This window comes from Macrobrachium rosenbergii, chromosome 53, assembly GCF_040412425.1.
Source record: "Macrobrachium rosenbergii isolate ZJJX-2024 chromosome 53, ASM4041242v1, whole genome shotgun sequence".
Taxonomy (NCBI): Eukaryota; Metazoa; Arthropoda; class Malacostraca; order Decapoda; family Palaemonidae; genus Macrobrachium; species Macrobrachium rosenbergii.
Window position 1 is genome coordinate 2,215,097 of NC_089793.1, and position 22,727 is coordinate 2,237,823.

The 22,727-nt window shown below is 36.2% G+C and overlaps 1 protein-coding gene across 1 annotated transcript in view; it reads left to right on the forward strand.

Annotated features, from left to right (window-relative positions):
• The window catches only part of LOC136834199 (tubulin glycylase 3E-like), a 148,231-nt gene that overhangs the window by 109,960 nt on the left and 15,544 nt on the right, over positions 1-22,727 (forward strand). The window contains 2 exon segments of the mRNA XM_067096478.1: positions 17,644-17,859; positions 18,499-18,690. Of these exon segments, the coding sequence (XP_066952579.1) occupies positions 17,644-17,859; positions 18,499-18,690 (408 nt within the window).

The following is a 22,727-nucleotide window of genomic DNA, read 5'->3' on the forward strand; positions in this document are numbered from 1 at the left end:
AGATACACATTGATTAGCGCAAGTCACACAAACAATATCCATTCCAACAATTAAATATATTTCATTTGTCCGTCTAAATTTGCTAAACGGAATAGGTTGTGCAATTTCAAACTCTATCAGACTCTATAACTCTTTAGAGCCTTTTAGCCTAATAAAAATTCACTGTGAGCTCTGACAGTTATGCCGACTGTGGCTCTACATAAAGTAGGGATGTTAAAAGCCTAGCTTATAAATATTGCCCAGGTAAAGCTTTTGGTATCGTGGTACTCAGCTTCCAATTTTTTTTTATGGCTTGTGTGCTTTGTTGGCAGTGGTCTCGTCTGGGTTGATCCTGACATGAGTCATATATTTATATATACAGTATATATATATGTATATATATATATGTGTGTGTGTCTGTATGTATTATATATACTGTGTATATATATATATATATATATATATATATATATATATATATATATATATATATATATATATATATATATTTACTTTCAAGCTCTGAAATAAGGATGATAAAATCTCACCCTGTATATGTTATAACCATAAAACTTTAAGAACTGTCGAATGGACCTTAAAATCTCACCCAATAAACCTTATAACCGTAACTCCTGAAGCAACCTTGTAACAATGTCAGCCTTTGAAACCCACAGAGTTTACAATTAGCAATGTAACAACCCCAGCCAGCCCCTACGAAATCCACAGACTTTGCAATAACCCTAAACCCACTACTCTAACAACGTAAGAACCCCAGCCTATGAAATGAAATGACTGGCCCCAGCGCTTACCAACAGATTCTCATACGTCTTCAGACAAAAGGAACCTGTCGTTAGCCAGCACGCGACGTTTTATTGCCGCTAGGGGACGAGGGCCATTCAGCATAGCCATCCTAATTTTATCAAACCGAATGGTACACCTGAATTGTTATGCATGGACTCAGATATGGGTGGCCTAAGATAGTACGATTTGAACTTTATTTTTTGGGAATAAGGGGAGGGCCATGGACTCAGATATGGGTGGCCTAAGACAGTATGATTTGAACTTTATTTTTTGGGAATAAAGGGAGGGCCATTCAGCATACAGCCACCCGAATTTCATCAAGCCGAATGGTATACCTGAATTGTTATGCATGGACTCAGATATGGGTGCCTAAGACAGTATGATTTGAACTTTATTTTTTGGGAATAAAGGGAGGGCCATTCAGCATACAGCCACCCGAATTTCATCAAGCCGAATGGTATACCTGAATTGTTATGCATGGACTCAGATATAGCTGGCCTAAGATAGCATGATTTGAACTTTATTTTTGGGATTAAGGGGAGGGCCATTCAGCATAGACATCCGAATCTATCTAACTGAATGATATACCTGAATTTTTATACATGGACTCAGATATAAGTGGCCTAAGATAGCATGAACTGAACTTTATTTTTTGGGAATAAGGGGAGGACCATGGACTCAGATATGGGTGGCCTAAGGTAGTATGATCTGAACTTTATTTTTTGGGAATAGGGAGACATCAGGAATTAGAACAAAATCCTAAAGGACTAGGTTACAGTATTTTGGGAATAAGGAATAAGGATACGACTGAGTTTGTGGATTTGTAAGCAATAATGGTGAATTAATGATATTTTGATAATATATCGATGCGGTATTCCTAAGGAAATCATTAAAAAAGTAGTGAAGAAAGTAGAAAATGAAATACAGATTGTCGTGTTAAGAGGAATAATAATAATAATAATAATAATAATAATAATAATAATAATAATAATAATAATAGTTTTAATGGGTTTTAATCTTTAATAATTAATCTTTCAACAAATTAAACAGAATCAAGAGAGCTACCAGACATTCTCAATCCCTCAGTGAAGAGATAAACTAATTATTCCATTAACATACATAATTTATTAACAATCACCCATTCAATTACAAGAACGCTAACTTTCCTCTACATAAATCAAATTAACATATATAATCACCTATTCAGTTACGAGAACACTAACTTCCCTCTACATAAATCAAACGACAGACCAAAAACTATGTGATCATTAAACCAACAACTCAGAGGAATCATTAGAGGCGAGGCTTCAACCAGGAACCCCTCTCTCTCTCTCTCTCTCTCTCTCTCTCTCTCTCTCTCTCTCTCTCTCTCTCTCTCTCTCAGAACCTCTGGGGTTTTCATCACGGAACGCCGGAACATCTTGATAGATGAGGTGTCGTTAGTGAAAGGTCAATAACCCTCGGATAAAGGGAAAGGAACGAAGCTTTTGAGTATGGGGTGGAAAAGGTATATAATAATAACACATAATACACATAATAATAATAATAATAACACATAATAATAATAATAATAATAATAATAATAATAATAATAATAAAACTATTTATTTGTACATTTATATGTGTGGTTTTTTGTCCATTTTAGACTCATGCCACTATAATTATTTTTTAATGATAATAATAATAATAATAATAATAATAATAATAATAATAATAATAATAATATCTTGGAAGAAGACGCACTTTCTAACGAAATTCATTAGAAATAATGGCCGTCTGAATGCCGTTGAGTTTAGGCGGTAATAATAATAATAATAATAATAATAATAATAATAATAATAATAATAATAATAATAATAATAACACCTAAGGGTCCCAGAGCGTTATAACCTTCACCAACATAAACATTAACAATAACAAAAAATAATAAAATGACAAGTAAGATGAAGCCAAGAACAAATGCAACAAATAAAAACAAACAAATAAAAAAACACACACACACCACGAATCCACGATAGTAAAATCATCCCATTCATAAAAGACTGCACAACACCCCCACACCTCCCCTAGCAGGATACCCCATACGTCACGAGGTATGAGATAAATCAAAGCGAGTATTAACGACTTCAAAGGCGTAACAATAAAGATGCAGTTGCCTTCGGTTGCCTTATTTACGTGGGATGGAAATGAGGGTACGTAACGTCCCAGCTTCCATAGGGGAATTCGCTTCCACCCCTTGTTGCCTGCCTGTCGTGGTAATAAATCTTCGCTCAGATCAAAGAACGACGTGAAGAAGGGGAAGAGACGGGATGGAAATGTAATGATGGGGAGAGAGATGGAAGGGTGTAACACACAAACACATATAAATAAATAAATATATATATATATATATATATATATATATATATATATATATATATATATATATTTTCGTATGTGTGTATATACATATATATACTCATATGTACAGTGTATGTATATATATATATATATATATATATATATATATATATATATATATATATATATATATATATATATATATAATACATATGTATATATAAAGATGTGTGTATATTAAGAATATATATATATATATATATATATATATATATATATATATATATATATATATATATATATATATATAGAGAGAGAGAGAGAGAGAGAGAGAGAGATATATATATAGAGAGAGAGAGAGAGAGAGAGAGAGAGCCTAAAACAGCTATCAGAAAAATACCAACTAAAAACTACAAACTGTAGAGACAAATCATATCAAGAAACCTCCACTTCGAAAGCAAAATCTCTCTCTCTCTCTCTCTCTCTCTCTCTCTCTCTCTCTCTCTCTCCCTCAGTCGATAACATTGTTAGCACAGGATTACGAAATGCGAGACTCACGCGAAAGCTTCCCTACCTCCCCTCCTGCGAGTTTTCTTCCGCCGTCTAAGTTTATTTCTCAAGAAGAAGAAGAAGAAGAAGAAGAAGAAGAAGAAGAAGAAGAAGAAGAAAGAGAAAGAGAAAGGTTAAATGGTCTTCTATTCACAAAATTCTTTAGGTGATCTTATATCAAGATCTTATTTCAAGGTTTGAAGTCACTGGTGTTTATTTGGGCTTCTGAAACCTTTTTCTGTTTGCTTCATATACAGCTGCTTCTATTAATTAGTGAAATATAAGTAGGAATATAGCATTTAGGCCAAAGGCCAAGCACTGGGTATGTACGATGAGGCTCGGTACTTGAGGGTGAAAACCAATGCTCACATAACGCAAAATTGAACCTTATTCTCATCATCAAAATATACACTCACTTATACCATTCGAAAGAGGAAACGAAGGGGGATTCCAGATGTACGATAAATTGCATTTCTCAAATTTGTCGCGAGTGCGGGTTTTAGCGCCGGACGCCTCAGGAAGTTGAGAGTAAGGTCTTAAAAGGTGTAAAAGGAGGATAACCTTTTGCAGTTACACTGTGAAACAACTGTTAGGAGAAGGTTGAGGAATGTATGATGGAGGAAAGAGAATATGAACCGAGTTACAGTAAAATGAACGAAAGGGGTTGCAGCTACGGACCGAAGGGACGCCGCTATGTAACCTCAAGTAATACGTACAGTGCGCCGCATGAGGTGCACTGACGGTACCACAACCCAACGGGGTTTATTAATTATTAATGATAGTGGTTGTTGTTGTTATTATTATTATTATTATTATTATTATTATTATTATTATTATCTATTAATAATAATGGTTCTTCTCGTCACAAAAAGCATTTTTTTAATAAGCAGAAAAAGTATGAACACTTACCAAAAGCTTCCTTGGAATAAAATACAAACATGACAGGAAAAACGAATTAATTAAATAAACAAGATAATGAATAAATAAATGAATAAATAAATAAATAAATAAATAAATATAAATAAATAACTGAATAAATAAATTATTAATGGTAAACAAAACAAGCACCATAAATGAGCAATACAAAAGCAACGATTGAATATTATTCCACGACAGGAATTCGAACGACAGCAACCAGCCAAACATTGCATTAATCAGCGTAATCTGCTTAAAATCAGCCATTCATGTGGAAGAATAAACAAAACAAGAATATTATCATTGAAATTTTATATAAAGAATTAGGCTTTAATTGAATGGCTCTAGAATTGAATACAATATAGAATTTAGGCCAAAAGCCAAGCGCTGGCACCTATTAGGTCATTCAGCGCTGAAAGGGAAATTGACAGTCAGAAGGTTTGAATGGTGTAATAGGAGGAAAACCTCTCAGTTGCACTGTGAATCAACTGTTAGGAGAGGGTAGAAAGTAAGATGGAAGACAGAGAATATGAACGGAGGTACAGTAAAAGGACTGAAAGTGGTTGCAGCTAGGGGCCGAAGGGACGCTGCAAAGAACCGTAAGTAATGCTAACCTTTAGGTTTTCAACTTTTTTTTTGGAGGGTGAGGTTGCTGGACTCATACCCTTACCCGCCAGTTACCGCCAGGTACAGGACTCACTGCCAGGTCATAAGAGGACGGTGTAGGCGTATGTATGTTAAGTGATGCAACATTCGGCTCATGTTTGCTATGTCCGTGGTTAGCTCACCAGTTCATCCAGCAGGTAAACAGGTAATAAGGTCTGCTAGGGATAAGGTAGGTCTGTAGGGTCAAAGGTCGTAAAGTCCGGCTAAGCAAGCAACCTCATCCCTCCAAAAGTGGAAAAAATGTTTATATGTATGCATATTTAGACACATTATATATGAATATATATACATATATATATATATATATATATATATATATATATATATATATATATATATATATATATATATATATATATATATATATATATATTATACTCAGGACATCTCCCTACAATTATCTCCCCTCTACTAGAATCTAAAAGCAGCAGCATTAGTACAGTAGCAGCAGAAGTAGCAGTAGCAACAGCAGTAGCAGCAGGAAGCAGCAGCCACCGTTCCAGAGCCACAAGCCTCCAATCAATGCGAGGAATGGCATGATAGAAGCATTGTCGAGAAAGTCTTGCCTGAGAAATGTCGCTATGGGTATTCCTTCCGCTACTTTTTCACGGGACGTTGACCCTTACGGAAGACCCCCTGCCGTGAGATGTTGTTGGGGTGGGTGGGGAGGGTAGGGGGGGTTTAATATCGAAGTGGCCACTCCCATAGACGAAGTTGTCGTGGCATAGCGTTAATTACTTAATATCGGAGGGACCTTGTGTGAAATCTTCACGCGAAGGCCTGGCAAGGTCGGCGCGGCCCCAAAGTTGGGCATTCCATGGCAATAAGCTTAAGTCTTCGTCAGTATTCGGGTGTTCGAAAGTCTTTGTTTGTTTTGCATAGTGATATATTTCCTTTTATAATATATTTCCTATATAATCGTCGATTTATATTAACAATATCACTCAAGAGTCAGTAATAACTTACTGCTGTCGACTGACCACCATATACACTATACAGTACTGACACCAATAAAAGCACGATGCTTTTAGGTAGAACTTTTACAGTACGAAAGCATTATTATTATTTGTTGCTATTAGTTATTACATATTATTATTATTATTATTATTATTATTATTATTATTATTATTATTATGAACCGTATTATTATTATCAACAGTATGAAAACATTATTATTATTATTATTATTATTATTATTATTATTATTATTATTATTATTATTATTCAGGAGATGAACCGTATTATTCTTAAACCTACAGTATGGAAAAACATTATTATATATTATTATTATTATTATTATTATTATTATGAGATGAACCCTATTCATAAGGAACAGGCCTACGCGGGGCTCTTACTTGAAATTCAGCAGCATGAAAATTATTGTTATTATTATTATTATTATTATTATTATTATTATTATTATTATTATTATTATTATTAACATGGGACCACTGACAAGAAATCCAACCTTCCAAAGAAGAATAAGGCGTCCACCTGAAAAATCAATAAAGACGGGAAATTCAAAAAGAAAAATTAATAATTGTTCTCGCACACGTTATTCACCAGTCCATTCGCGTACAAGGCGTGACGTTACAATGGCCGATACGTACCCCAAATTACCCAGGTAAAGACAGTCATTACACCTGCGCTTTCTGATAATTAACGCGTCCGGTATGACGTACGCCTCGAATGCTTAATTGCCCAGGTAGGTAGGTAGGTCGGTACAATGCTCACCTGGTGCTGTCCCAGATTATAAACGGCCTTGAAGTCAAAACGTTTGCGTGTACAGAAGTTCGTGCGCTGTACGAATGGCGAGGTCGCCTTATAGTACAGAAGGTCCCTGCAGGGAATTAGTGCCGCCAGTGTACCTCATGCGTTGCACTGTAGGTATTACTCGAAGCTCTTTGCAGCGTCCTTCCGTAGGCCCCTAGCTGCAACCCCTTTCGTTCCTTTTACTGTACCTCCATTCATTTTACCTTTATTCCACCTTGCTATCCACCGCCTTCTAACAATTATTTCATAGTGCAACTGCTTTGAGGTTTTCCTCCTGTTACACCTTTCAGACCTACCTACTCTCAATTTCCTTTCCAGCGCTGAATGACCTCATAGGTCCCAGTGCTTGGACTTTGGCCTAAACTCTATATCCCATTCCATTCCATGTGGTAGTCAGTACAAAAGTTACATCATTTTCATAAGGAAAATGATGGAAGGAAATTAAGTAAAAACATCAGCACCGGAATGGAAAATACATTGTAGTAATTACAGCGGAACTACAGTAATTAAGGGCGTATGAGGTCGCTATATTGTAGTTAATGTACAAATCGCGTCATTTTAGTATAGAAAATGATGGAAGAAAAGTAAATAATAAATACATCAGCACCAGCATACAAAATACGCTGTAGTAATTACAAATGAAATACAGTAATTAAAGGAGTATGAGGCCGCCATATTGTAGTTGATATATAGATAGCTTCATTTCCGTAAGGAAAATGATGATGGAAGAAAAACTAAAGAATAAATACATCAGAACCAGAATACAAATTAAAATAGAGTACAGTAATTAAAAAGAAAATGCGGTAATTATAGGAGTAAGCAAATTCACAGTAGATGCAGGAAAATCAACACAGAAGGAGAGAGAGAGAGAGAGAGAGAGAGAGAGAGAGAGAGAGAGAGAGAGAGAGAGAGAGAGAGAGAGAGAGAGAGAGAGAGAGAGAGAGAGAGACCTACCAAGCTATGCTAACCTAAGCTAACCTAACATTCCTCATACATTACAAAGACAATTTCCTATATGTTCATCCCTCCCTATATTCCTTAGGTATATGAAGAACCTGGCATAACTAAATTCATTGCAATGCATTTTATGTTCCCTGGGAGATTTATTTTTAACACTAAGCTATGAGCGTACAAAGAAATTCCATACTGAATATTTTAACAATCACCTCACTAATGCTTCCCAAATCAATTATTCTCTACTGTTGGCAGAGAGTGCACGGTAGTAACTAAAACAGTGCAGGGCTGTTGTACAAGTCGAGAATACAAGAGATTTGTACACAATATTCGTCATATGACTTACAGTGACAACCAAGTTATTTTAATAAAATATTGTGTCAGTGCTATGCGACTTCATACTCTTTCGAACAGCATTCAAAATAATGAATTTTTCCTATTAAATAAAACAAAATATAAATAAATAATGATGAGAGGTTTGTGTAAGCAAGATTTCCGAACACTGAATGAATTTATAAAAGATGATCTTTTCTTGACTCTTAATGTTATTAATATCTAATTTTTAAATGATTTCACACACCACCCTTTTAAAATATAGCCAAGGAATCGCCTACAAGTATAAAACTTGAGCTTAATCTACATTATCAATTCTCTTCAAAATGAAGAATAACACGTCTAACATTCTGACGATAAAAAAAAAAAGATTTGTGCACTGAAGCTTGCACTTGACTTGTATCAGAGCTTCAGTAATAAAGCATTCAAATCGGAATCGATAGCCACTGTTGTTAACTCTCTCTCTCTCTCTCTCTCTCTCTCTCTCTCTCTCTCTCTCTCTCTCTCTCTCTCTGTGTGAGTGTGTGCTCTGGAGTAAATTGTTCTCCTTTCAGAGTAGCTAATTTGAAAGGGTCATGTAACAGAAATATTTTATTAAATTAAACATGGTTACAAGGAGAGAGAGAGAGAGAGAGAGAGAGAGAGAGAGAGAGAGAGAGAGAGAGAGAGAGAGAGAGAGAGAGAGAGAGAGAGAGAGAAATTCTAATATTATAACTGAACTGGGCAGAAATTTAGCAAAATAAAAGCCCTTGAGTACCAATGAGATCACCTTCTAAATAATTTTTAATATCAATCAAAATTGAGAGAGAGAGAGAGAGAGAGAGAGAGAGAGAGAGAGAGAGAGAGAGAGAGAGAGAGAGAGAGAGAGAGAGAGAGATTCTAAAATTATCACTGAATCGGACAGTAGTTAGGCGAAAGAAAAGTCTTCAAGTACCTACCACATTACCTTCTAAATTATTTTGAATATCAAAATTATGGTCCATTATCCTCAGTTATAATCATGCTAACATAGCACAACTCATCAGTGAATTATAAAGCATCAAAGCTGACATGCAAATAGGGGGTTTAAATCCAATTATGTATAATTATACCAGGATAAAATATGTAACATATTAATATATTTAGATATATATATGTATATATAAATATATATATATACAGTATATGTTCTATGGAATCTATTGGTCACTTTTTATCATGCATGTTTAATTTTAGGCTACAATGCCCTCTTCTTCACTGAATTCTTCACACTTTGTGGACACGCTCGTCATTACAGTCTACAGCTTTGTAGTGACAAGCGTGTCCAAAAAAGTGTGAAGAATTCGAGAAGTTACGAGGACATTGTGGCTACTACAATTACAAGTATGTATACATATACATATACATATACATATACATATATATATATATATATATATATATATATATATATATATATATATACATATACAGTACTATATATAAATTTCTGACTCACATCAGTATCAGACCCAGGTTTTCAATTGAAGGGCAGCAGGTCGCTGCCACTAGGCCTTACAAGTCTTGTATGGCCTAGTGGTAGTGCCTGCTTTCAATTGAAAGACCTGGTTCGATCCTGATGTGGGTCAGAAATTTATTCTGTTCCACGTGTGATTGTGTGTTGATTATTTCTATATATATATATATATATATAAATTATATATGCGTTTATATATGTAGTTAAGCTTTACCATTTAGAATATACAAACCAAAAGGCAAAGAATTTGTTCTTTAAAATGATAAAACATGAAAAGAAGTCCATCAAACAAAAACAAACAAAAACAATAACATAAACAAAAGCATCACGCAACTCCCGTGCAAAAATACTAACCCCTTGTTCATGAGAGGTCCATAATATCTCTTCAAGAGATCGATCAACGTGTTTGCAATTCGCCTTAATTGCCAAAACTAGTTACCATGGTAATTATAACTCCCACCACAGGTAGTGAGTGGGGTGGGGTGCAGGCAGGCAGGTTGCAAGCATTTGGTCTGCTTGCAAAGTCTTGTCCCTCGTTTCTCCTCATTAATGTGGTTCATTGTGGAGAACCAAATAGGGAATGGAATCTGTTTATTTTATTTTATTCGTTAATACGAACACATAATTTGCTCATGCTAATATTTCAGACATAAATAAAGCTATGTACATATACGTATATATGTACATATATATATATATATTATGTGTATATATATCACACATTACCACAGGTGAAAAATAAGAAATGGGGTGTAGGTCCTACACCGTTTCTGTTTTTCACCTGTGGTAATGTGTGATAAATGAATCACGTACAAAGTGATAATAATCATCATGTGTATATATATGTGTGTGTATATATTATATATGTGTATAATATATATACATATAAATATATACGTATATATATATATATGTGTGTGTGTGTGTATATTGCACAGATATTATCTCTTTTATCAACATAACATAACTTAATGTATCAGAGAGAGAGAGAGAGAGAGAGAGAGAGAGAGAGAGAGAGAGAGAGAGAGAGAGAGAGAGAGAGAGAGACGATGATTAACGGTCGTGTTTGCATGAAAAGCGCGCCGTTCCTAGAAACTCGAGATTATCCCCAATATATGAGGAATTTCATTTCCTCTGCTTTGATCTTAATTCGTCCTTATGCAAGCTACGCATAAAGCCTTCGAGAGCTTCCCCAGATCCTGGCTTTATCAATATAATTTCCCTCGAGTTTATATTACAGGGTACGGTTATACAACCGTCGATATTTCACGTGAATTACATTTCATTGCTGTTACCGGTTGACAGTCCTTTTTTTTTAACTAATATTCTGAGATAAGACTGTTTGATCTTGTTAGTGTGCCGATTGTCATTCCTTTTTCTCAGCTAATATTCTGGGATGAGGTTGCTAGCCCTATGCCTATCTCGAACCCAGCTGCATTTAACGGTCGATTAACTACACAACTGGGAACATGATTCATTGTTCAGAATTAGAATTGGAATACAAAATTTAGGCCAAAGGGCAAGCACTGGGACCTACGAGGTCACTCAGCGGTGGCAGGAAACCTAAGAGTAAAAAGGTTTGAAAGGCGTAACAGGAAGAAAAAACCTCGCAGTTGCACTGAGAAGCAATTGTTAGGATAGGGTGGAAAGGAAGATGGAAGAAAGAATATGAACGGAGGTATGGTAAAATGAACGCAAGGGTTTGCAGCTAGGGGCCGAAGGGGCGCGGCAAAGAATCTTAAGTAATGCCTACAGTGCACCGGATGAGGTGCTCTGACGGCACTATCCCCTACGGGACACTGTCCAGAATGAGAACTATGAGGCGGGAGATTAAACATAAGTGGGGAGAGGTGAAAGTGAAAGCACATGAAAGACCTGAGTAGCAGATTTTCACAAAGGCCCTTTACGCTACACTGCTTCTGATGATGTTATAATATAATATCAGATATGCTGTATATGTGTGTACTTATGTGTGTGTTCTTAGCAAGTAAGAAAGTAGAGACAGCAGATGTCTTAAAGCATAGGCGTGGGATGAAAATTTAAACAGCATTAAATTCCCCTGAGTCTGAATCTTAGCAAAATCTGCTCTGAAGATGCAAAGCTTGACTGTGCTAAGAGACCTGGATGTAAAAGTAGTAGATAAGAGATAAGAATGTGGTTTTTAGGACTGACTGCCGGACCACCAGGTGCAAATGAGAAAGTGAGAATCTTGTACATATTACACAGCAGTTCAAAAACATATTCATGAAGTATTCTTAAGGAAGAGCAGATGGAGGTATACTGGCACCCTACTTCGGTGAACTGAAAGTGAAAGGAGAAGGCAGGTTCAATCTCAATGAAGAGAGTGTGGCTTTGAATGTTACCACGGTAAGGAAGTTCATGAGAGTATCATTTAGGAAAAAGGGGATGGGGTTATGTTGAATGCACAGATTAGTCAGGAGTTTAGGTGGGGACTTTAGAAGTTTCAGCAGTGGGATAAAGAAGTTTTGAGTTTAGTACAGGTAAAAGATCGAGTTACCCGATTTTGGCTACCAATACTACATGTCGAGTAGATCTTAAACAAATCTTCGTCAGGGTGGGAACACTGATTCGAACCAAACAGCCTAAATTTACTTAATTTACAAGAGAGAGAGAGAGAGAGAGAGAGAGAGAGAGAGAGAGAGAGAGAGAGAGAGAGAGAGAGAGAGAGAGAGAGAGAGAACGTTAAATACAGACCAATCCATACTTAAAACTTTCATTTCAGAAGCGCAAATGATGATTACCTACCCTTCTCCAAAAACCCATCTAATTTATATTCGCCGATTAAAATAAAATCGCCGGAGTTACAATATGACACAGATAAACAGGCCTTGCTTAAAATTAACTCAGGTACAAAGAGAACTTCCAGCTGGACATATTGGTCTTATCCCAGAGAACATACCAAGCACTACCGCTGTAAATCCAGGTAGGCCAAAGTTTGCACATGAATTATCAAGAGCGACGGTCAACACACCACCTCGCGCCTCTAGGATGTATACTGCAGCGGTCCTACAAATGCCGTAGTGCCATTTCCAAAGCCTTAACAAACCCAAGGTTTGCATTTGCAGCGAAAGGAACTATTCACCTTTGACGCACTGCCGAAAGGGACAAGGCTGGGTCCTTCGTGTTTAAGTACGTTTCTGCAAATATGGTTTGAATGAGGCAAATCTGATTTCACGTCAGCCTCTTATAATTGTTTCATTTTGAGAAATAAAGATGTTGGATTATTATTATCGTTATGATTACTTGTGTAATAAAAACCCACAATTATATAGCAAATATATTATTATTATTGTTATTATTATTATTCAGAAGATGAACCCCATTCTTATGAAACAAGCCTTAAGGAGCCATTGACCTGAAATTCAAGCTTCCAAAGACTATGGCGTTCCTCTGAAAGAAAGTACAGAAGATAATACGAAATACAGAAAGAATATAAATACTTATAAGTACAAGATGAACTGTTTTAGGGTAATAATGCACTGCATCTGCGCTTGAACTTATGAAGTTCAAATTACACAACATCCTCAGGGAGACTGTTCCACAATCCAACGGTGTGAGAAATAAAGAACCTCTGGAACTGAAAAGTTCTACGGAGTGGCACATTTACTCCTTATTGGAGCTACTGTTCAGAAAATCTGGTCGCTCTCGGCAGGAAAAGAGGATTCTGATTTAACATCATGAGAAGTTAGTGAACAATCTATAGGGTAAACTTCATTTTTTTTTATTTGAAGGCAACTTAATTCGCGAGTTTATGCTCAGTCAGTTTCAAAATCGATGCTCTTGAGAAACACTTATCGATCTAAACTGTAAATCCAAATGCCAAGAATTCTGTCAAAAAAAAAAGATGCTTAAAGATAATTTCTGTTAATAATATATATATATATATATATATATATATATATATATATATATATATATATATATATATATATATATATATATATATATATATATATAATAATAGATGAAACATAATATATATATATGAAATATATATATATATATATATATATATATATATATATATATATATATATATATATATATATATATATATATATATATATATATATATATATACATACATATATATATATATATCTCCTAAGAGTGTATTTCGTCTAATGCTACATTCACTCTTTACTGAACACATGTACGCAACCAACCTACCTCATTTTCTCTTGAACAGACGAATCTATGGGACACAAATCTATTCCCGTTTCCCCTTAATATTTAAGCAAAAGAAAAAAAAAAGGTCATATATAAATTTTTACCGGAGAGATAAGCGAGACTGTCTTGTCACGCCAACCCCACAAATCTCCTCTCAGACAACAGATATTTTTAGAAACCTTCCCAAATATAGGGTAAGCGATTTCGGGGGGTGGAGGGGAATCTTTTTGGGCGTGGGGGTGGGGTGGGGTAGGGGCGTTTGAGGCATAAGGGAGTTGGTATGTGGGTGACATGGGTGCCAGACACGCAAAGAAACGACGAACGATTTTAGGATTTACTCTTATTTTTGTTGTTGTTGTTTATGCAAATTTTTGCAGTTGTTACTGCTTTGTTATATTTAATTCATGAGACATTTTCTACGGTGGCTTAACCAGTTTATCTGTTATTATTTATTCAGACATAGCCTCATTATTCATTTACTTTTTCTATATACTGAAACCCTGTATATCTTTGCTAATGCTCTTAGGTAATGTATGTCTATCAATTCATTATAAAAGACTTTATATGTTTGCTTAACCGGTTTATTTATTACTATTTATCCAGACGTAGTCTGATTTTCCATTACTTTCTTTTGTAACGAAATCTTGCATTTATTCCTTAACAATAATCTTACCTAATGTATGTCTATCAATTCATCATAAATTAATATTTATTTGCCTCTTCGCTAAAGGTATACACTACACGTACCCACACGGTCTGATTTATTGCCAAAAGTTAATGATAATCTTACCTAACGTATGTTTATCAATTCATCATAAATCAGTCTTACCTAATGTATATTTATCAATTCATCATAAATTAATATTTATTCGTCTCTTCGTTAAAGGTACACACGTGCCCACAAGGTCTGATTTACTGTCAAAACTGATTACATTATGTTCTGAGTTACTGAGTTACTTCATTGCGCTACTGAGAAAATTTATGACTATAAGCTTTATTTCGTGCATTTAAGCTATAACACTGATTTATTCACTAATTTATCTTCTGAATTAGTGGGAATTCATTACTTAATGTTATAATTTACTGTGTATATTTATTACGCTACAAACTTATATGCCGTTAGATTCCACTTCATATCCAAACTGGAAAGATATTTGACCTTGTTGGTAACCTTACCATTGCTAAACCAAAATCAGTATTCAGTGAACGGAATGGAATGTAAGATTTAGGCCAAAGGTCAAGCGCTGGGACCTATGAGGTCACATTCAGCGCTGAAAAGGAAATTGAGAGTACAAAGGTTTTAAAGGTGTAACAGGAGGAAAACCTCGCAGTTGCACTTTGAAACAATTGTTAGGCGAGGGTGGACGGTAAGATGGAGGAAAGAGGATGTGAACGGACGTACAGTAAAAAGAATGAAAGGGGTTGCAGCTAGGGGCCGAAGGAACGCCGCGAAGAACCTTGAGTAATGACTATAGTGCACCGCGCGTGGCGCACTGACGGCCCCTACTGGGAAAATCATTATTCAAGGAGATTATCCAATAACCACCCTCATCGGAATGAGGTCACTTGATAAAAGAATCTTAGGTCAAATAAGGTCCAACCTGAAAACACTCACTATTCAAGGAAATTAGCCTATAACCAAATTTGCTGGAATGAGGTCATTTGCCCAAAAGAATCTCAGGTCAAATGAAGCGCAACCTGAAGACGCGGGACAAAAGTAAACAAACCTTCGTCGATCGTTTAACGTGCGACAGAGTAGATCGTAATGTCCATTATGGGCGATATTTCACAGCAAAACACTTGAAATATGACCTTACGGACTAAATTATTGTGAGGCCAGTCTGTGAATATCTTTATATTTTCCCAGAAGAGAAAGAAAGTCGACCGACGGTTATTTATGGTCCTTTCTATAGTTAGGTATGGATTGGCAGAGGAAAGAGAGAGAGAGAGAGAGAGAGAGAGAGAGAGAGAGAGAGAGAGCCGATGGATCGCCAAAGGGGAATTAAAGCGAGGAATACTGAGAAGAATAAGGGAATGAAGGAGGGGTGTTTCTAGTGAATAATAATAATAATAATAATAATAATAATAATAATAATAATAATAATACTCTTCCCTAACCGCAACTATTAATGATATATTTTTAAAGATAACATTACAAAAAGACACGGTATCACATATAAATTACTAAAAAATATTGTAGTTTGTCATAAATATTCATTTAATGAATGCTGGTCCACATAGGAGTTTGTTATGGCTTTGCCACACTGAAATGAAATGTAAATGTTTGCTCTTTAATAAATATTTGTTTTTGGGGTCTATGAACTTTGATGTTGGCACGCCAGATTTTTAAACCAATTAATTATATATAAAAATATATATCTATATTCTTCTTTAAACAAACTTAGACGTAGCAATCATTTAGAAACAAGTCCTGCTATGCTGGCCGTATAAGCAAATACACAAATACACTATATGTGTATGCATACACACACATATATACATATATGTGTATATATATATATATATATATATATATATATATATATATATATATATATATATATATATATATTTATTTATTTATATATATGGCCAAGCATACAGGACCTGTTACTAAATGATTACTACGTCTAAATTTGTTCAAAAGAAAATTCGAGCATAGTTTAAGATCAAATTTCAAAGCATTGTAGCCAGATAAAAGCCCATAATTGCACGGTAGTCTAAAGGTATTATCTGCTCAGAAATATAAATGAGATACACATCGTGAAAAATTTTCTTTCAAAATAAAAAGTTTGTTACAGATTTTACTGATTATTCATATAATAAAATATCCCTAAACAACTAATAATAAATTAATAGCTGAATCATCACAACTTCACAGAACAATACGTTAACTGAAATCTCTTACGCAAGTTCCCCTACAACGGTTGCTAAACACGTGACGTCACATCCAACCCCATACTAAACAAATCACAACGAAATAACCATATAATAGAGATCGTATGGGGCTTGAATGGAGGGGATCATATACCTGGCGACCGCCCCCCCCCAACCACTTCAGAAGCCGAAAGACCCCCTTATAAAAGCCTTTTAGCACCAAAAGCCTGAATACGATGTGATAGTAACTGCCTGAATATTGAACGGATTTTGGGGGAAACTTGCCCGGGATGCTTGGTTGCGTTGGGGGCGGAGAGAGAGAGAGAGAGAGAGAGAGAGAGAGAGAGAGAGAGAGAGAGAGAGAGAGAGACGGTGGGGAGTCTTCTAGTCTAGGTATGGGAATGAAAGGAGGTTAAAGCTATGAAGAAGGTTTTCTTTGCTTTAAAGAGAGAGAGAGAGAGAGAGAGAGAGAGAGAGAGAGAGAGAGAGAGAGCCAAGTTAATGATCTCAGCTCCGGACAGGTAGCAACAGTCGGTTTAAGAAAACAAATTATTATTATTATTATTATTATTATTATTATTATTATTATTATTATTATTACTGGCAACATCATTTGTAATTTACATTTCAACCGTTGTTCTTGTCATTTTTAACCATTATCATAATTATCGATACCTTTATTGACAGTACACAATAATATGCTGTATTATTACTATTTTATTATTATTATCATCATTATGGTTATCATCAACATCATCATCTTCTTGCAGTACGGCCTATGTGAGACCCTACAGCAGCTGCACTGGTTCAGCGAGGCAGCTGGCGTGGACACCTTCGTCCCGAGGGGCTACTGCATCGGTCACGAAGACGAGCGAACGGCCTTCATCCACGATTACCGAACGACAGCCTGCCTGAACGTGCTCAAGTGGGTGACAGAGCGCTACGGCACACACGGCCCTCAGGCGGTCTCCGATCCTCACGGAGAGGTGAGTGGGTTATGGATAACCAGGGAAGCCAAAGGATCCACTTAAAACAACTGTGAGTTGAACCATGATAAAGTGGAATCCTTCAAGGTCACAGGCTAGAACCCCCATTGTTTTTTGCCGAAGGATCCACTTAAAACAACCATAAGTTAAATCATGATAAAGTGGAATCCTTCAAGGTAATAGACAAGGACCCAAAAAACTGTGATGAAGTGGAATCCTTCAAGGCCACAGACATGGACTCCCAGTTTGTTGCCAAAGGATTCACTTAAAACAACTGTGAGTTTAACCGTGATAAAGTAGAGTCATTCAAGGTCATAGACTAGAACCCCCATTGTTTTTTGCCAAAGGATCCACCTAAAACAACTATAAGTTAAAACCGCGAAGTGGAATCCTTCAAGGTCACAGACAAGGACCCCAGTTTTTTGCCAAGGAACCCACTTAAAACCACTGAGTTTAACCGTGATAAAGTGGAGTCCTTGAAGGTCATAGACTAGGACCCCCATTGTTTTTTTCCAAAGGATCCACTTGAAAGTAACTGCGAGTTAAACCGTAATAAAGTGGAGTCCTACAAGGTCATAGATAGGGACCTCCAATGTTTTCTTTCTTGTGTCATGCACTAAACCCCCCAAAATCCTGCAGGTGCCAACGAAGAGGGTGCGCCAAGCCCTGGCCCACGTGGAGCAGTTCATCCAGTCCTGTTGCCACGATGACCTGGATTCCCCTCCTCCCATCACCCTGAAGGACCACGAGTGGGATTCCCTCATCGCCGCCCATTACAAGATCGTCCACATGGACAAGAAGATCAAAATCTCCAACCAGGCCCAGCTACAGGTAAGGAGGAGGAGGAGGAGGAGGAGGGAGGAGGAGGAACGAAAAGAGTGAAGATAATCATGCAGAAAAATGGGAAACAGGTAAGGAAAAGGAGATAAGAGAGTGCGGTGCATTAAAAGCGGTGAAGGAGAGAGTGGGATGGTTAAAGGGAAGTAAATGGAAATGGGATTGATTTCAGAGTAGGGTAAAGATAATCAAATAGAAAAATGTGGGACAGGTGAGGCAAAGGAGGCGAGACATTGGGAAGGATCAAGGGAGTTAAAGGAAATGGAATGGTTTTCAGAGTAGGGTAAAGATAATCAAATACAAATAATGGAAGACTTATTTGAGAATCTGGAAAAATCGAGCAAGACGGTGGAATAATAGAGATTGATTTCAAAATATGAATCACTGGGGGCAAGACATAGATGGGACACAGGAAAGAGAATAATAATGGGGAGGATATGGAACCACATTGTCAAATATATAGCATATACTGACGTTTAGAAAATTTTTGCATAATTATCATTTGTATACAACACTCCGATAGACATGATTTATCAATGCCGCTGAACGCTTTTAATTATTAGGCAAACATATAAGCTATTCTGAACGTCTGAGACATTAAACGTAAACAATGAACGGAAACAAATACTAAGCAAATATATATACTATTTGGAAAGTCCGAAATATATAATGCACACAAAACAATCACACATACACACATACATATATATATGTGTGTGTGTGTGTATACGTATACCGACCATACAAACGCACCCTCCTATTCGTACAAAACATATGCACTAACAATATCAATAATAATTAATTACTTATCACATTCACAAAAGCTAAAACCAGTGTATGGCGGCGGGAAAGCGTTGAGCATACCTCTTTACTGGATTCTCAAGAACCAGTGGTACGTCGTATCCCATTCCCATTCCAGGGCATGATGAAAGCTTGGAATACATGTTCCCATTGTCATTCCCAGACAGCCCAAGAAACTAAAAAAAAAAAAATCATATCCTGTAAAGGAGAACGCCCGATCGCTGGTTGTAAACCTTTTGTCACGAGAGAGAGAGAGAGAGAGAGAGAGAGAGAGAGAGAGAGAGAGAGAGAGAGAGAGAGAGGTTCCTTATTGCATTTAGGAAATGTACAGAAAGGAAGAGAGAGAGAGAGAGAGAGAGACCTACCTTACAGACCTTACAATTCGTTCAGGTTGCCCCAGGTCCCTCAGTGAGGCACCTTTGATGTCTACCAGAGAGTTGCACCCATCTTCGGTATATTTTGCATCTTCCAGTCTTGGATGGTCTGGGATGCATCTTAGATATTTGTCGAGCTTATTCTAAAACATCTACGCTCACTCCTGTTATGTTCTCAGATGAGCTGTATAGCGCATTGAATAGACGCTGCATTATCGATGCTGGTGCGTGGTGATTAATGTCCTGTGTGCTTTCCTCTTAATTTTCTGGTATAGTTTTTGGCACTATTAATCTATTTCTGCTTGCTCTTTTTGATAATTTTAATTCCATGATGTTTTCAGTAATTCCTTCTATCTGTTTCCATGCTTGAATTACCATGTAGCGTTCTCTTCTCAAGACTATATAAATTTAAGAATTGTAGTCTTTCCCTGTGCAGTCAAGGTCCTTAACTTCTTCTATTCTAGCTGTAAATGACCTTTGTACACTCTCTTATTTGTGCAATATCCTTTTGGTAGTGTGGGTACCATATTATATTGCAATATTCAAGTGACTACGTACGTACGTTTTATATAAAGCATAATCATGTGTTCAGCTTTTCTAGTTTTGGTGCCGGAACAACATTCCCATTTTGCTTTGCATTTTGCCAATAGAATTGCTATTTGATCATTGCATAACATATCCTATTCAACATCACACCAAAGGTCTTTTTGCTTCCTTGTTTGTATGATTGTCTCATTATTAGGTCCTTTATATGCATATAGCATTCCTACTTTATCACCATAGTTCATTGATTCAAATTTATCAGGAGTTAAATACCATCCTATTTATCTCTGCCCATTTATATATTTTGTTTAGGTCTCTTTGTAGCGAGTTCTATCTCATCACAAGCAATTTCTCTACTTATTCTTGTGTCATCTGCGAAACTTCTACTGGAGTCCTTAACATTACTGTCTATGTCTGCAATCATAATCACAAACAGCAATGCAGCTAACACTGTACTTGTGGTACACCTGATATTACTGTAGTCATCCGGAGACCATGAGAGCTTCAGAGAGAGACAGAGAGAGAGAGAGACAGAGAGAGAGAGAGAGAGAGAGAGATTTCCATTAAGGTATAAACGGCAGAGAGAGTGAGAGAGTGGGGTTTCCATTACGTTATGAAATGTAGAGAGAGAGAGAGAGAGAGAGAGAGAGAGAGAGAGAGAGAGAGAGAGAGAGAGAGAGAGAGAGAGAGGCCTCTATACAGAAAAAGAGTGGTTTCCTTTTAGTACAAGAGAGAGAGAGAGAGAGAGAGAGAGAGAGAGAGAGAGAGAGAGAGAGAGAGAGAGAGGGGCGGGTTTCTATTACGTTATGAAATGTATCGAGAGAGAGAGAGAGAGAGAGAGAGAGAGAGAGAGAGAGAGAGAGAGAGAGAGAGAGAGACTTCCATTAAGGTATATAATGTCTTGAATATACTCACTATGATGACCCAATCCAAGATTGCATGCAGGTCGAGATAAACGTTGCATATATGCAAATTTGAAAGCCCTACTGATGGACAATATTTAAAATAATACGGTTATTTGAATTATAATTACGTTGACAATAAAACAATAAACGCATTACTGTATTTATCAAATTTATGCCGAGTTAATCTGATGCATTTATTTGTAAACTGGCTTATTTTCACTATAATCAAATTCGTATCGATTAGGCATAATGCATAGAGATGAACAAACATAACAAGAATGGTGCCAATAATCTGTAATTTTATAATAATAAAATATTGGAAAATTATGAGTACGCAGTTATACTTTATATAATTCAGGGGTTTTCCTCTTCGTAAACGAATAATAATAATAATAATAATAATAATAATAATAATAATAATAATAATAATAATAATAATAATAATAATAATAACACTTTAAAAAACCAACAAAATATCAAAATATTCTCTTGCCAAAAATATTTTTTTAAATATCGTTAGTCCTTAAAGAGACGATATCACGATGTCAAATTAAAATGAATGAATCTCAGAGTTTGCTGGCGGGCCCAGTCACAATTGCAAAAAGTGGCGAGTGAATCCCGCAGACTTTTTTAATTGTTTCCTTCAGATAGAAGAGACAGGAACGTAATTAGACCCTGTCTCCGAGCAAAAATGAAAGAATATCTTTTGTATTGGAAGTGTGGGAAGGACGAGATGAACTGTTCTGTCTGATTATCTGCCATTCATAATATTTGCAATGTTGTTACTATTTATTTTTCACTCTTAAATTTTCTTCGTTGACTCTCAGTCAGTCAGCTGGTAAATTTAACATCTTAACGGATATCGTAAAGATGAATCGTTCGATCCGATTAGCTTTCATTCACAAATTCTCATTGTTGTTATTCTCTGTTCGCCATTCATAAGTTTTTTTTGTTGTTGCTGTCAATCAGCTGATAAGTGCATCATGTGTATATAATAATTTCTTCAAAACTCCGGGCACTGAAGGGTATTCAGCGCCACGGGTGAAAGTTGAATAAGTAAGATGGGGAATTCTACTTGCTTAGCAGCAAATTCCCTGAAGTCCAAAGTAATGGCGAGATAGGCAAATCAATCAACTGACTGAAGATAGAATTTAGGCCAAAGGCCAAGCACTGGGACCTATAAGGTCATTCAGCGCTGAAACGGAAGTTGACAGTAAAAGGTTTGAAAGGCGTAACAGGAGGAAAACCTTGCAGTTGCACTGTGAATCAATTGTTAGGAGAGGGTGGAAAGTATGATGGAAGAAAGAGAATATGAACGGAGGTGCAGTAAAGGGAACGAAAGGGGTTGCAGCTAGGGGCCAAAGGGACGCTGCAAAGAACCTTAAGTAATGCCTACAGTGCACTGCAT